This window comes from Kogia breviceps, chromosome 13 (genome assembly GCF_026419965.1).
Source record: "Kogia breviceps isolate mKogBre1 chromosome 13, mKogBre1 haplotype 1, whole genome shotgun sequence".
Taxonomy (NCBI): Eukaryota; Metazoa; Chordata; class Mammalia; order Artiodactyla; family Physeteridae; genus Kogia; species Kogia breviceps.
The window spans coordinates 52,208,864-52,223,976 of record NC_081322.1 but is presented as its reverse complement, the minus strand read 5'-3'; the positions used below and the strand labels follow the sequence as shown (position 1 = coordinate 52,223,976).

The window sequence follows — 15,113 nt, the reverse complement described above, 5'->3', positions numbered from 1 at the left end:
TTTATTTATTTTTGGCTGCGTTGGGTCTTTGTTGCTGCTTGCGGGCTTTCTCTAGTTGCGGTGAGCAGGGACTACTCTTCATTGCAGTGCACAGACTTCTCATTGCGGTGGCTTCTCTTGTTGTGGAGCACAGGCTCCAGGCATGCAGGCTTCAGTAGTTGTGGTGCTCGGGCTCAGTAGTTGTGGCGCATGGGCTTAGTTGCTTCATGGCATGTGGGACCTTCCCAGACCAGGGATCGAACCCTCATCCCTTGCTTTGGAAGATGGATTCTCAACCACTGGACCACCAGGAAGTCCTGATCCTCTATCTCTGAGATTACTCCTTAGTGGTACGTAGAGCTCATACTCATGCTTTTTTACAGTTACATAGTGGTCTTGTGTGGATGTACTAGAGTTTATTTATCCAGTTGTCTATTGGTGAACGCTTGGTTTCTTTCAGTCTTTTGCTATTATCAATTATGCCAAAATTAATAGCTTTGGCTTATCTTGTGTTTACCAGTATGTCTGTAATTTTTTTTTTTGTATTGCTGCATAACAAATTGCTACCAACTTAGCAAATTAAAACACCCACTTATTATAGGTCAGAAGTCAAGTACTGTGTGCCTGGGTTTTCTCCTCAGAGTATTAAAAAGACTGAAATAAAAATGTTGGCCAGGCTGAGTGCTTGTCTGGTGGCTCTGGGGAAAAATCCACGATAACAAATTCATTCTTGTTATTGGCAGAAGTCAGTTTCTTATAGTTGTGGGATTGAAGTGCCTGATTTCCTGCTGGCTGTCAGCCAAGGGCTGCTTTCAGGGCTTTGTCGGATTGTTCCCTCCATGTCAGCATTGAAGAACTTCACTCATGCTTTGAATCTCTCTGACTTCCTCTTCTGTGACCAGAGAAAGCTCTGCTTTTAAGTGTCTCATTTGATAAGCTCAGAGCCACCCTGATAATCTCTCTTAAAATCAACCAATTAAGGGCTTTAATTACATCTGCAAAATCTCTTTACAGCACTACCTATTGATACATTAGTGTTTAAGGCTTGAGAATCTTGGGGCCATCTTAGAATTTCGCCTACTACTGATTTTGGGGCTGGATTTCTCTAAGTGGGATCACTGGGTTGAAAGGTAAATTCATATGTAATTTTGGTATGTATTGCTAGATTTCCAACCACAGGGAATAATTCTTCTGCATTCCTATCAATAAGATATTATAGTGCTTGTTTCCTGGCAGGCTCATAGAAGATAATGTGGTCAGTGGTTTAGATATTTGTCTGACAGGAAAGAAGTATTAATTTATATGTTTCTTATGAGCAGAGTATCTTTTCATATGTTTAATGTCCATTGACGTTTCTTCTTCTCATAGTGGTATTTCAACTTATTTTTGCTTTTTTTCTATTTGTGTTTCTCAATTTTAAGAAATTCTTTATACTTTAAGAATATTTGGCCTTCACTCTTCATGGTTTCCTATTGAATATCTACCAAAATTCTAAGCCCTGGAACAACTTCCAACTTGTACTTATGTATATTAAAGATGAATGACACAAAATATTCTTTTCCTCTGACAGATATATTTTTCAATTGCTTTTCTATTTATTTTCTGTCTATATATGTTGTATATTAGGTTGGACCCCTTTAGTTATTGGAGAAACTCAATTTGAATTAGTTTAGGCAAAAAAGGAATTGACTTACCATCTTGCAATAAAATCAGGGACAAGTGGAAATATAACTTTGAATTCAGTCAGGTCGACATCTGTCTCTCTTGCTTTCCGCACCCCCTTTCCTTTTATTGCTCTCCATTTTGACTTTATTGAAAGGCATATACATAGTATAGTGGTTAAGAGTTTGTATTCTGAAGCCAGACTGCCTGGATTAGATTCCTGGTTCTGCCTCTTACAAGCTGTGTGACCTTGGACAAGTTTGACCCATTTTCTCCTCTGTTAAAAAGAGGGCAATACTGTCACTATCTCAGGGTTGTTGTAAGAATTAAGTGAATTGAATTAAATATAAAAGTTTAAATCACTGACTGGCAGATAAGTGCTATATAATTGTTTGCTGTAATTATTATTAACATGTTCTTGCAGATGGTGTCCTGTATAGGAGAACACACGGGAGGGGACTACCTGTCATTCCATACTGACACATTCACCATCCCCCCTTGTATAAGTTTCCTAGGGCTACCATAACAAATTATCACAAAGTGGGTGGCTTAAAACAACAAATTTATCCTCTCTCAGTTCTGGAGGCCAGAAGTCTGAAATCAAGGCTTGCCTCTTCTCGTTTGTGGTGGTTTCAGGCATTTCATAGCTTGTTACTGCATCCCTCCCATTTCTGCCTCCCATCTTCACATGGCCATCTCCTTTTCTTTCTTAAATCTCCCTTTGTCTTTCTCTTATAAGAACACTTGTCATTAGATTTAGGGCCCACTTGCCTAATACAGGATGATCTTATTCTCAAGATCCTTAATTTAAATACCTCTGCAAAGACCCTTTTTCCAAATAGGGTAACAATCATAGGTTCTGGGGATTAGAACATAGACGTATCTTTTTTTTAGAGGGAGTCACCATTCAACTCACTACACCACCAGAGTGGCATTTTCCTCTACCTCCTGTCTATAGACTGAATGTATACCCCCCAAATTCATATGTTGAAACCTCATTCCCAGTGTGATAATATTTGGAGGTAAGGTCTTTATGGGGTGACTAGTGCCTTATTAAAAACCCTAGAGAAACCTCTCACCCCTTAGGCCATCTGAAGACACAGCAAAAAGATGACTGATTGTCTGTGAACTAGAAAGTAGGTCATCACCAGACACAAAATCTCTGGCAACTTGATGTTGGACTAACCAGCCTCCAGAACTATGAGAAAAAAACTTTCTGTTATATATAAGCCACTCAGTCTATGCTATTCTATTACAGCATCCAGAATGGACTAAGACACTCCGCACTTTGAAAAGTCCCAAGGGAGGACCTTAATAGACTGAGTTTTGTTCATGGATGTTTACGGACTAACCAATCACAAACCACCCCTAATAGTGCAGGTATAGGAGTATTGGCATTATGGTTGACATATTCCTCACCCTCCACTTGGCCCTTTCTTAAGTAAAAGGGATCAGATAGCACAGACACAACCATTGGGACAATTGTAAACAGAATAGGCACTCAAACATATATTGATTTATAGAGAATGCATATTCCTCTTTGTTTTTCCAGTCTTGGTTTCATTCTGGCTTACTAGATTACTGAACATATTCTCAAGCTAGACAGTATGCTTTTAAAAAAGCACAGAGTTTCAGACTCCTGTTTGAGTCCCAAGCCTTACTTGCACTAACTTATTTCTCAAGTTGTTGCTTAATTTAGGAAACTGATTGCCTTATTGACACACATTGTAGTGCTTAGAAACTGAATTTCTCCATAAGGTGGGCTTCCCGGGAGTTTCCTTTACTTCCCAAAGTGGTGATCCATCAGTGTAATCCTCTTTGAAGAAGAATTTATTTACTGTAACGTTTGTTCTCTGAAAGTGCGTTATCATCGGTAGATAGCTGCTATTAGCTTGCTGGTAATACATTCTCTACCTTGTATTCTTACAGTATCTAGTACTTTGATTCAGAACTAGAACTTTGGAGTCACAAGGTGTCACGTACTGTATTGAAATGAGTGTCCAGCTAAGTAGCAGCCAACAAGGACAGATTATGTAAGATAGCAGTCCTTTAATTCTTCATTGTTAGGCAGTTTATTTAATATTTCCTGATTGTAAACTCGTTGTGCTAATATTTACACATTTTACAAGATATTTGTAGAATGGTAAATGCATTCCTAAGTGTTCCATGTAAACTTTCAGTTGGTAAGTTCATACAAAATCCAGTTTTTACTGTGTCTTGTTTAGTATTTTTCAGATGTGATTTTTAGATCCATTATTTCCTCCTCCTTACAGCCTTATTTCCTGGCCTCTTACGTATTTGATGTGTTTGTACTATCATCTACATAGACCTCAGGAAACATTATGTGACTTTATTCCCTAGCATAACCGTTCTTCTTTTGCCCTGTTGGTTACAGAAATATCTTGAATTTAAACTCATGGAAAGTAACAAGTTTCTTGGTCAGGAAAATGATCAATGAAAGAGACAGGTATTTGCTGTGAATAAATTTCTTAGGCCTGAACCCAAATATATGCACAAAAGCCCGGTCTTATAGAAAGAAAGTCTTTTAGAGAATGCTCAAAATTTTGTGATAGGCTTAAATTGTCAGTGCTTGGGACAGTTGATGGCACCTAGGCATTGGGTTCTCTCTGTACTTGCATCAGTGATTTTTAAGCATGGTTACCCATTGGAACAACTTTGGGAAGCTTTTACAAGGATGTTAATACCAGAATCATACCCCAGGGATAGTGACTTAATTGCTTTGGGATAGAGCTTGGGCAGCTATTACATTTACTTTTTTTTTTTTTTTTTTTTTGGCTGTGTTGGGTCTTTGCTGTGCATGGGGTTTCTCTAGTTGCAGTGAGTGAGGGCTACTCTTCATTGCGGTGCACAGGCTTCTCATTGTGGCGGCTTCTCTTGTTGCGGAGCGTGGGTTCTAGGCGCGTGGGCTTCAGTAGTTGTTGCATGCAGGCTCAGATGTGGCTCGCGGGCTCTAGAGAGCAGGCTCAGTAGTTGTGGCGCACGGGCTCAGTAGTTGTGGCCCACGGGCTCTAGAGCGCAGGCTCGGTAGTTGTGGCGCACGGGCTTTGTTGCTCCGCGACATGTGGGATCTTCCCGGACCAGGGCTCACACCCATGTCCCCTGCATTGGCAGGCAGTTTCTTAACCACTGTGCTGCCAGGGAGGCCCTATATTTATTTTCTAAGTTCTCTAGGTGATTGCAGTGTTTGCTCAGGGTTGGAAACCACTGATTTACATGAGCAGAGAATATCTATTAACGAAATCTCAAATAGTTCCTAGATAAAACTATTTAAATCCACTGTTCATGCTTCACATTTTTAGAGTTCATATTTGTTTTTCAAGGTAGTTTACATTTTTAGCAATTTAAACAGTATTTAACTGGCTGCAATAAGCAGTTTTGGCTAAACGTTTAATTCATTTCAGGAATGTTTACACATCTTGATGCTCATACCACACCCAGACCAATTAATTCAGAATCTCTAGGGGTGAGATTTAGGCTTAATTTAAAAAAATTTTTTTAGGGCTTCCCTGGTGGTGCAGTGGTTGAGAGTCTGCCTGCCGATTCAGGGGACACAGGTTCATGCCCCGGTCTGGGAAGATCCCACATGCCGCAGAGCAGCTGGGCCCGTGAGCCATGGCCACTGAGCCTGCGCGTCCGGAGCCTGTACTCCGCAACGGGAAAGGCCGTGAGACGCCCGCGTACCGCAAAAAAAAAGAAAAGATTTTTTAAACAGCTCCCTACATTCAAATGCAAAGCCGAGTTTGAGAACCACAAATCTAAATAAATATTTGTTGATCTGATTTTCTTTAAATGGTTTCAGCCAAGAACAGTCTAACTCTAAGTCTCTTTTACAGGATATTATTGATAGACTTATAATTTTGAATTCTGAAGCCAAGATTCGTTCTTTATTCAACTATGAACAATCACACATCTTTGGTCTAAGGTAAGATGCTGAATTTCACTTGATGTTTTCTTATTGCAAAAACAGTTAAGAATATGTTCTGTTTACTTTAAAAATGTATTTAAAATAATCTAATTTTTAAAGCATGTTTCCTGTAATATTACAAAGTAAATTATAGTCATTAGATTTTTACATTATGGTCTTTGCCACATTTAGGTTCTGTATTATCACAGTGTCTTTCACTTTTGCTTGATTCATTAGAGGCATTCTGTGGACTATTCAGTTTACTCAGGAGTCAACTGGGGCTTCCCTGGATTGGTGTTGGATTGGACTCCTGCCATAATGTAGTCTTGAAAGAGGCCTAGAAATGGATGATTTATCTTTGCCCAAATGTTGCTCCTCAATGTTAATCATACTCTTTAACCAATCATACTCTTTAAATTCTGGTTGAATTTATATTCCTTAACATTTAAAAGCAGCTGAATTAAAATTTTCACTTTCATAGTTTCATGATTTCCTTTCTACTAGCAAAGTAACTTTTTCAAGTATGAGAGGGAGGGGGTCAGTGAGAATGTTCTACCTAAGAAATAAAGCAATTACTTTTCTAAAATTAGATTTCTCTAATGGTAGTGTATATTGTAAGTCTTAAGCCTTTTTTTTTTTTTTTACATTCATTAATAGCTGAGCTTCATTTTTGGACTTTATATTTCAAAGAAGGTGGAAAAAAAGCTGCAGCTATTGTAGTCCTTTGGGGTGATATGCTCTTTATCTCAAAACGTACTTTCACATTAAATTTTAACTTTCTGTGAATAACATCAGATAATCATAGCAAGCAGTGATGAGGAATTCTGGGGAAAATCTGTCAGTAGAATCTCCTTTTGTATAGCAAGTATGTTTCTGAGTTTTCTAATTATAGAACATAGATTTTGGTCTCTTGTTATTAATACGTTGAGTGAATTTTTTTTCTGTATGTTTTCTTTCTTTTATAGAGTAATATTTTCTTTTGGAGTTCTTCTGGCAAAATATTTAACAGTAGGGTTTTAAGTCATGTGAAAAGCAATCCAAGAAGTAAAATGCTCCTGGGAATAAAATACATTAATTTGCATAGTGTATGCTTTCTCATAATGTCTAAATGGAGTCATTCTATCCTACACTAGAAAATTTGCCATCCCATTGTTGATGCATATAATAGTCATGCAATATGGTCAGCAACATGGACTCTGGAGTCAGTCTACCTACTGTTTACTAGTTTTGTGAAGTGAGACCTCAGTTACCAGTCTGTAAAATGGAGGATAATTATACTTTTCCTCACAGAGTTACCATGAGACTTACATATGAAAAATTAGAAAGGCTTATAGTGTGCTTGGCACATAGAAAGCACTATAAAAATGTTAGTAATAGATATAAAGTAGCAGTACTTCAAGTGTTTCTTTATATCTGTCTACTTGCTGTATACGGTTTTTGAGTTTTACTTAGGAAATAAATTGACTTCATTTTTTCAGTATCTTAGTAGTCTTCCACATCTGCCAAGAAATGTGCTGTTTATAATATCAGCATTCAGACAAAGAAAATGACAAGACCACTTTTTGAGGAAAAGTTTGTATTTTAATTTTGTGTGTCTTTTAACAAATTTTTCTTTGACAAGAAATTCCATGGTATTTTGAAGTCCATTCTTATAATACTCAGTTGTATTTTTAAGTTATGCATCTCAAGTTAACTTTCATTTTTTAAATGAAACTTTCATTTTTCTATGAAAGTTTACTTTCATTTGTCTACTATTTCAGTCTAGCATTGGTCACTGAGGTCCAGTGGTGATAATTTAAATCATAGCTTAGTATTATATAAATCTCCTGTTTCTATGTATTTCAGATTTTTGCCTGTATCATTTTCTTTCATTCCCACAGATTTTTGTATTTAATTGTACGTTCCCTCCCAGTAAATCATCTCATTGATGTGTTTGATTTCTACATTTAGCATTGCTTTGTTCCATTCACTTTATTTTTTTTTCCCCTTGCTTCAGAAATCTAGACTAGCATGATGGTAAGTTTGAAAAAATTTCTTTAGGTTTACCACAGCTCTTAGATGAGGCTAATTTGGGGCTTAAGGAAATGTGGATTTTCACATTCAACAGCATCACATTCTATTTAAGTTTCTGAATTTTTATTTGCCAAGATCTTCTTACAAATCTTATATTGTAAATGACTAATATACAAGAAGGTTGCTCCTTTGATTAGCCCTCCTATCCTCTTTGTTTCCACTTCCAACCTGTCCTTTTCTACTACTGGTATCAGTGTGTGCAGACATGCCTTCACATGTCCCATTTTACAATGAAATGAAACAAAACACACGTACAAAGAAACTCCTCGACATCACATCTCTCTGCAGTCACTGTCCTATTTCTCTGCCTCTTGCAGCAAAACATATCTATACGAACTGTCCCTACTTGCTCACCTCTGCTTACTCTTCAGCCCCCTTAGATTTGACACTGACTTTACAGTTCTGTCAGAACTGCACATCCTGCTCATCTCAAGGTCACTTATAACTTGTATGCTGATGAATCTAGTGGATTCTTCTCTTGATTCTTATCTTACTGTAAGTAACATTTGGCATAATGGGCCATTTCTATGTGAAAGTTCTTTTAGCTTCTGTGATACCACATGCTCCTATGGCTGCAGTTTCTCCTTTTCATTCTCTAAGCAACCTCTGAATGTTAGAATACTCAGGGCTTGGTCCTGGGTCCACTTTTTTTCTTTATACTCTGCCCCTAGTTCATCCACTTACTCCTTTGCCTTCAAGTATCATCTGTATGCCAATGGATGCCCCAACTTATATCCGCAGTCTAAACTATCATTCTGAGCTACCAGACTCATATATATGACTGCATTCCTGATATCTCAATTCATACATTTCTCAGATATCACAAACTTGTCTAAAATTGAACTCTTGGGTCTCCTCCCACAAAAACAAAACAAATCTTTCATTTCCATCTCATTAAGTGGCCCAACTATGTATTTAGTTGTTCAATCTTGAGTCATCTTAACTTTCTTTGTGTTTCAAACAATAATTTATCTTTATTATAAAGAAATTAACCAATGCAGGAAATTAAATATAATAAATGAAATTCCTCCTAACTCTGGAAGTGATATTATTAACACTGAGGAAAATCATTCTACATGTCTTCTATGCATATACAGACAGAAGAATAGCTATATGGAAATATTTTATAAAAATGGAATCATAATATGGTTTCTATTTTAAATTCTAAATGAATTTTATAGGAAAGGAAAAGAAACCCTAGTGAAACAGAAGGAATTGCTGAATTTCAAATAGCTGTTTTTTCACTCCAGGGGTAATTATTTCCCCAGCATTTCCTAGAGCTTAAGAACAAAGATTATATGAAACACTTCAAGTGGTTTGAGCATTATAATTCACTTTTAGACAGTATGCTCTTTGCTACATGTGGGAGATGTAATAATGTGTGAATATGATGTGGTTCTCTTTCTCTTTAACCTGGCTACCTAGTGAGGAACTAGATTTTAAGATAATGAAAAATGTGAGGTAATTAATGCAGAAGAGAATAGCATCTTTATAAAGCTCTCCATCTTCCCATTTTAAATAACTGGCAATTCCAGACTCTATTATGGGCCTTTCAAGGAGCTCTAGAATATCTCCACCTTTCCTGTGTATAATATTTTCCACCTTCCTCAGCCTGAACTGATACTCTGAGTAGGTTAGACTTATCTCCCTCAGGCACAGTGTTTATTATTGCCTCTATAGCTGTTTGAATATTGTCTTCACTTTTGCTGTCTTTGTACAAATTTGGATCATCCTTCAAGGCAAAGCTTGCTTCATGAATTACTTTTTCCATGACTTATTATAAGAACACTCTGATAATTTTCCTGAATGTCCTTTGCCTTCTTTGTCATTCACACATTCTTAATTTTATTTCTGTCTCTGACTAAAACTAAATTTCCCGAGGGAGTATCATTTTCTTTTACTTTCATGTCTACCACATTGCCAAGTACTTTTTGGTTATTTGTTTAACATTCATTTGCTAAATATGTTGATTAAAAACAGTTGCCTGGAAACTTTTTTAAAGAAAGTTGTACATTTATTATATGCTGGGTGCAAATTATTTTCTTGAATACCTGTGTTTTAAGGGCACTAATTAAGGCACAATGAGGTTTTTGTCCTCGATAATTTGAGCTATAATTAACATGACGTATTAATTTCAGGTGTGTAACCTAATGAGTTGATACTTGTATGTATTGTGAAACGGTCACCACAAAAGTCTATTTAAGATCATCATCATACCTAGTTACAGGACTCTTTTTTTTTTCTTGTGATGAGAACTTTTAAGATTTATTGTCTTAGCAACTTTCAAATACGGAATACACTCTTCACCCATTTTGCTCACACCCCCTGCCCCCCGCCCTTGGCAATCACCAGTTTGTTCTGTGTATCTGAGCTATTTGGGTTTTTTTATTCCACATGTAATGATCATACGGTATTTGTCTTTCTGACTTATTTCACTTACTGTAATGCCCTCAAGGTCCATCCATATTATCGCAAATGGCAAGATTTTGTTTTTTAATTGCTGAATAATCTCATTATATATAACATATTTTCTTTATCCATTTATTCATCAATGGCAATTTGTTTCATGTATTGGTTACTATAAATAATGCTGCTGTGAACATGGGGGTGCATATATCTTTTTTGAAGTAGTGTTTTCATTTTCTTTGGGTAAATACCTAGAAGTGGAATTGCTGGATTATATGGTAGCTCTACTTTTAATTTTTTGAGGAACCTCTGTACTGTTTTCCATGATGGTTGTACCAATTCACATTCCCACAACAGTGCACAAGAGTTCTCTTATCTCCACATCCTCACTAACGTTATTTCTTGGTGTTTTTGATAATAGCCATTCTAACAAGTGTGAGGTGTTCTCCTTGTGGTTTTGATTTGCATTACCCTGATGATTAGGGATGTTGAGCATCTTTTCACGTACCTGTTGGCCATCCGTATGTTGTCTTTGGGAAAAAAAGTTTATTTAGCTCCTCTGCCCATTTTTAAATCAGAATTTTTTTTTTTGCTATTGGGTTATATGAGTTCTTTATATTTTTTGGATATTAACCCATCATCACATATATGATTTGCAACTTTTTTTCTCCCATTATGTAGGTTGCCTTTTCATTCTGTTGATTTCCTTTGTTGTGCAGAAGCACTTTAGTTGCATGTAGTCCTGCTTGTTCATCTTTGCTCTTTGTTGCCTTTTCTTATTGTTGTACTATCCCCTGGAAACTTTTGATGTTGCTCAGGGCTTAGCAGTTTAAGATTTTCTCAACCATCTGTAGGTTAGAGGAATTTTATACTCTTCCCTAGAATATTTTATTTCCGTATGAAAACTGTGTATCTTACAGAGAAAGAATCACATCATTATTTAATATTAATAGTTTTCTTTATATCAAACTAAAAATTTTAGTTATAGACTGTAGAATTGCTTATTTTTAACATCTTAAATCTTAGGTAGTCATTCTTAATTATACACATTAAAATTTAATATGGTTTAAAATGTTAATATTGTTCTCCTAAAACCTATTACTTCTTTACTTGAAGCCCTAATGTGGCTTATTTGTTAATTTTCTACAAAGCAAAACTCAGGAATCTATATTTAAAGAATAGCCTTTAAAATTAATCATTTTCTGTTTCAGTTATTTTATATTTATTTATTTATTTATTTATTTATTTATTTATTTTTTAGTTATTTTATATTTATTAATCAGTAAGTTTTATACATAGTATAATGAACAGTTTTATGTATAACTAACTTTGTAAAAAGTTTGACCTGCAAGATGACTTTAAGAGGAAAAGTGAAATATACATTTGTTTTTCAGTTTAGAAACAGGCTGGTTATCTTGAACATAGACAAGTGTTAATATTCCATCACAACAAATCACCAAATTATTTATTTCCAGTGATCCAGATGCTAAACACTGGTAATAAGAAATAATTTTAAAATTCTCTTGTAATCTTTTTTTAACATTGGAAATTAGAGTATAATATGACTGCAAAACTATCCACATTTTGGATTTTGGAAATACACACATGCACATCCAATATTTAATCATATTCTATTAAATTAATTTAAATAATCAAATGGTCTGTTGCTAATCGAAGATATCAGTAACTGATTAGAATTCTTATTTAATCAAAGAATTCCTGTTTATATAGAATAATTGGAATATAATGAAAACAAAAGAAAACAATACTCATTATCCTCTTAAGGGAAAACTCACACCTTTTAAAGACAGCCACCACTAACCTCTTCATGCCTATATTTCCTTTGGCTGAACATACTTTTTTGAAAAATATGCTTACTGTTTTTAAACTACCTTAATTATTTTAAATTTTTCTTTCATACCTATAAGTATTTATCTATATCACAATTTTAAAGGACTAAATAATATTTCAGTACATGGATAAATCCCAACTTTCTATTTTTTATACATGTAGCTTATTTTAAATTTTTTATTGTACATCTTCAGAAATCTCTCTCTCCATAATTATTTCTTTAAAACTTATTTTTAGAAATGGGCTTGCTTAGTTCAAGTGTAGGCATATTTTCAAACCTTATGTATTTCTATCTGCCCTCTTTCTATGATTCATTTTACTTGACTTTTCTGTACCATTTTATATTCTACCCACTTTCGACACTTTTTCCTTTCATTTGGTTCATTCATTGAGAAAATAGTTACTGAACTACCAAGTGCTATACTGCTGTATATGGTCTGCTGGGGAGAATTCTATGACTTTGATAAAAAGGATTCCAGAAATAGAGACCAATCATTTTTGTTGACTTTTCCTTTTCTACTACTTACCTTTCCAACTGAGTTGTAGAGTATGTCTTTAGTCCTTTTTCCTTTTTTTTTTTTTTTTTTTTTTCCTACAGTGGCTTCAATTTTCACTTCTTTACCGGCTAACCCTATATCTGTGTATCTATCCCTAAGCTTTCTCTTGATTATATGTCCAAATTTTATTGAACATTTGGATATGCATACCACACAAGTTCAGCAAACTTGTATGTTCAAAAGCTATACTCTGTTTGTACTTACAGAAATCTGAACTAACTTCCAGCTTCAGGAGATCCCAGAGCACTTTCTGAAATTGAGACATCAATTTGGTACATAGCGCTAGTGAGCAGGCTCTCCACAGCCCTTGCTCACTCTTTGCTGCTCATGTAGAGTTTTATTGGCAAACTGACCCTGTTCTGTTTTCTACTCTTCAAATATGGTTATAGGTATCAGAAACTTTAAGCTCCTGATTTGGAGGTGTGGTTAGTATGTGTGTAATTCCTGTCTCATTCTTGTTTTTGATCAGCATGCAGGGAATTGGTATTGAATTTTTACTAGCTCGTTTGTGTGTACTAATCAGAAGGAAATCTTTTGTATTAGATTTTTGTATCATTTGGTTAAGTAAAATATACACACACAATGTATTTGATTAGAGTTTATAAAAGTATAACATGGAATTTATGGTGATGCATATATGGAAGTAATTAAACTGTTATTAGATATGCGTTGTTTCAGCGTATTAAAGAAAGAAATACTAGGAAAAAGTGGCAGGGTGGAGAGGAGGCTTGTGACTGCAAGCATGAGGTAAACAAAGAACATTCTTGGACTTCATTCAAGTAGAGATGATAGCTAAGAGTAAACTTCACAGCCATTCTGGTAGCCTGGACAAGTGCCTGTCTGCTCACATTAATGATATGATGATGATAATTGAAAACTGACATACAGGACTTCCCTGGTGGTACAGTGGTTTAAGAATCTGCCTGCCAGTGCAGGGGACACAGGTTCCAGCCCTAGTCCAGGAAGATCCCACCTGCCTTGGAGCAACTAAGCCCGTGTGCCACAACTACTGAGCCTGAAGTCTAGACCCCCAAGAGTCACAACTACTGAGTCTCCGTGCCACAACTACTGAAGCCCGTGTGCCTAGAGCCTGTGCTCTGCAATGAGAAGCCACCCCAATGAGAAGCCTGCACACGGCAACAAAGAGTAGCCCCCACTCGCCGCAACTAGAGAAAGCCCATGCACAGCATCGAAGACCCACTGCAGCCAAAAAAAATTTAAAAAGTGACATACAAAGAATATAGTAATTAAGAACAGAATTTTTCTGGTGGTGAGATTTGATTTGGGTTATCAGCAAACTTATGGGAGGTCTGCCATATTCAGGATACATTCCAAACCAAGTGAAAAGATTAGGCCCAAATTTCAGAGATTGGTTTATTCCTTGAAACCGTTCAAATAAACATTCATATTGAGGAGACACTGATTTTCACTTCCAGAAATGAATTGAAATTCAGAGATGTTTGGTTGGATTTTAAAAATAAATTTCTATATACCATGCATTATAGGCACAGATTCCTTTAAACTTTTGAATATTATAATGTGTGTTAACTTGGCATTATCCTGCCTCAAGTGCCACAATTTCTGATTTGAAATTCTAAAATTCTAAGAACTTACTTGCTATCTGCATCTAACCTTACCTGAAGTGATGAGATTCTTTGTAGTCTTTACATAGCCTGCCTAATTTAAATATCAATATATTTTGCCAAAGAAATATTAATATGCTTGATTATGAGGTATTGCTCTGGACTCTGTGTACACTGTATTTTGTTGCTAAATGCTTAAGAATTTAAATTCTTGGTCCTAAGATTTATGGATAAAGAATCATAGACCTTTGCATCATGACTTTGCAATTTTTAAGTCACTGAGGATGAAGGGGAGGAAGAGGTAAGGGAAAGAAAAATTATAGAGTGTGTGGTATTTGAAAATCCAGCTTTGCAATGATGTAAAAATGCCTATTTCCACGAAAGTGGGGCCTATGGCTCAGCTGCAGAACTCTCAGCATCCTGACTCATTCAAGGCAAATGGACCTTCCTCAAGTCCACCCTCACAGGGAACCTCACAGAGGCTCACAGTATGGTTAGTGTGAGCTGGTTCACCTCATAGCTTGATCACATTGTTAACAAAAACAATCTGGCCTAGTTATCTTTGCTTGTAACTAGATTATGCTAACTGGTACATATTCAAGGGTATATTGATGTCTGCTGGTGAGCATCAGCACTTTGTGCATCTGTGTGTAGTGATAAGTCAGATGTCTGTAATTTATTTGGGGTTATAGAATGATACATATTAAGAGCCTTTTTTATCCAGTGCATAAGAATTCTTTAATTAGTGTGCTTATATTTTATAATATTACATAAAACATAAGAATATCTCAAAATTTACAGGGTCAATATAAAGTTAATGTTATATTCTTAATAAGTATATAACAACATATTGTTATCTGTTAAGAGCAGTAACCAATTATAGTCTTAATGTTTAGCATTCAGTCCTGCAAGTTTTAGGATTCTGGTAACTCTGGTTAACAGTTCTTTGCCCTGGAGTTCTGACTGAATATACTTAGGTTTTTTTGTTTTTTGTTTTCCCTTGAGAATACTTCTGTTTTTGTAGGTCAGTAATACCAGTTTCCTATGGTTTGCACCTAAGTCTTTTCCTCAGGAAGA

The 15,113-nt window shown here is 35.8% G+C and overlaps 1 protein-coding gene across 2 annotated transcripts in view; it reads left to right on the top strand.

The window, feature by feature from the left end:
• The window catches only part of TBC1D32 (TBC1 domain family member 32), a 196,006-nt gene that overhangs the window by 82,851 nt on the left and 98,042 nt on the right, over positions 1-15,113 (top strand). For both annotated transcript variants that reach the window (XM_059083266.2, XM_067011725.1), the window contains exon 23: positions 5,496-5,584. In XM_059083266.2, coding sequence (XP_058939249.1) covers positions 5,496-5,584 — 89 coding nt within the window. The remainder of the gene's footprint in view (positions 1-5,495; positions 5,585-15,113) is intronic.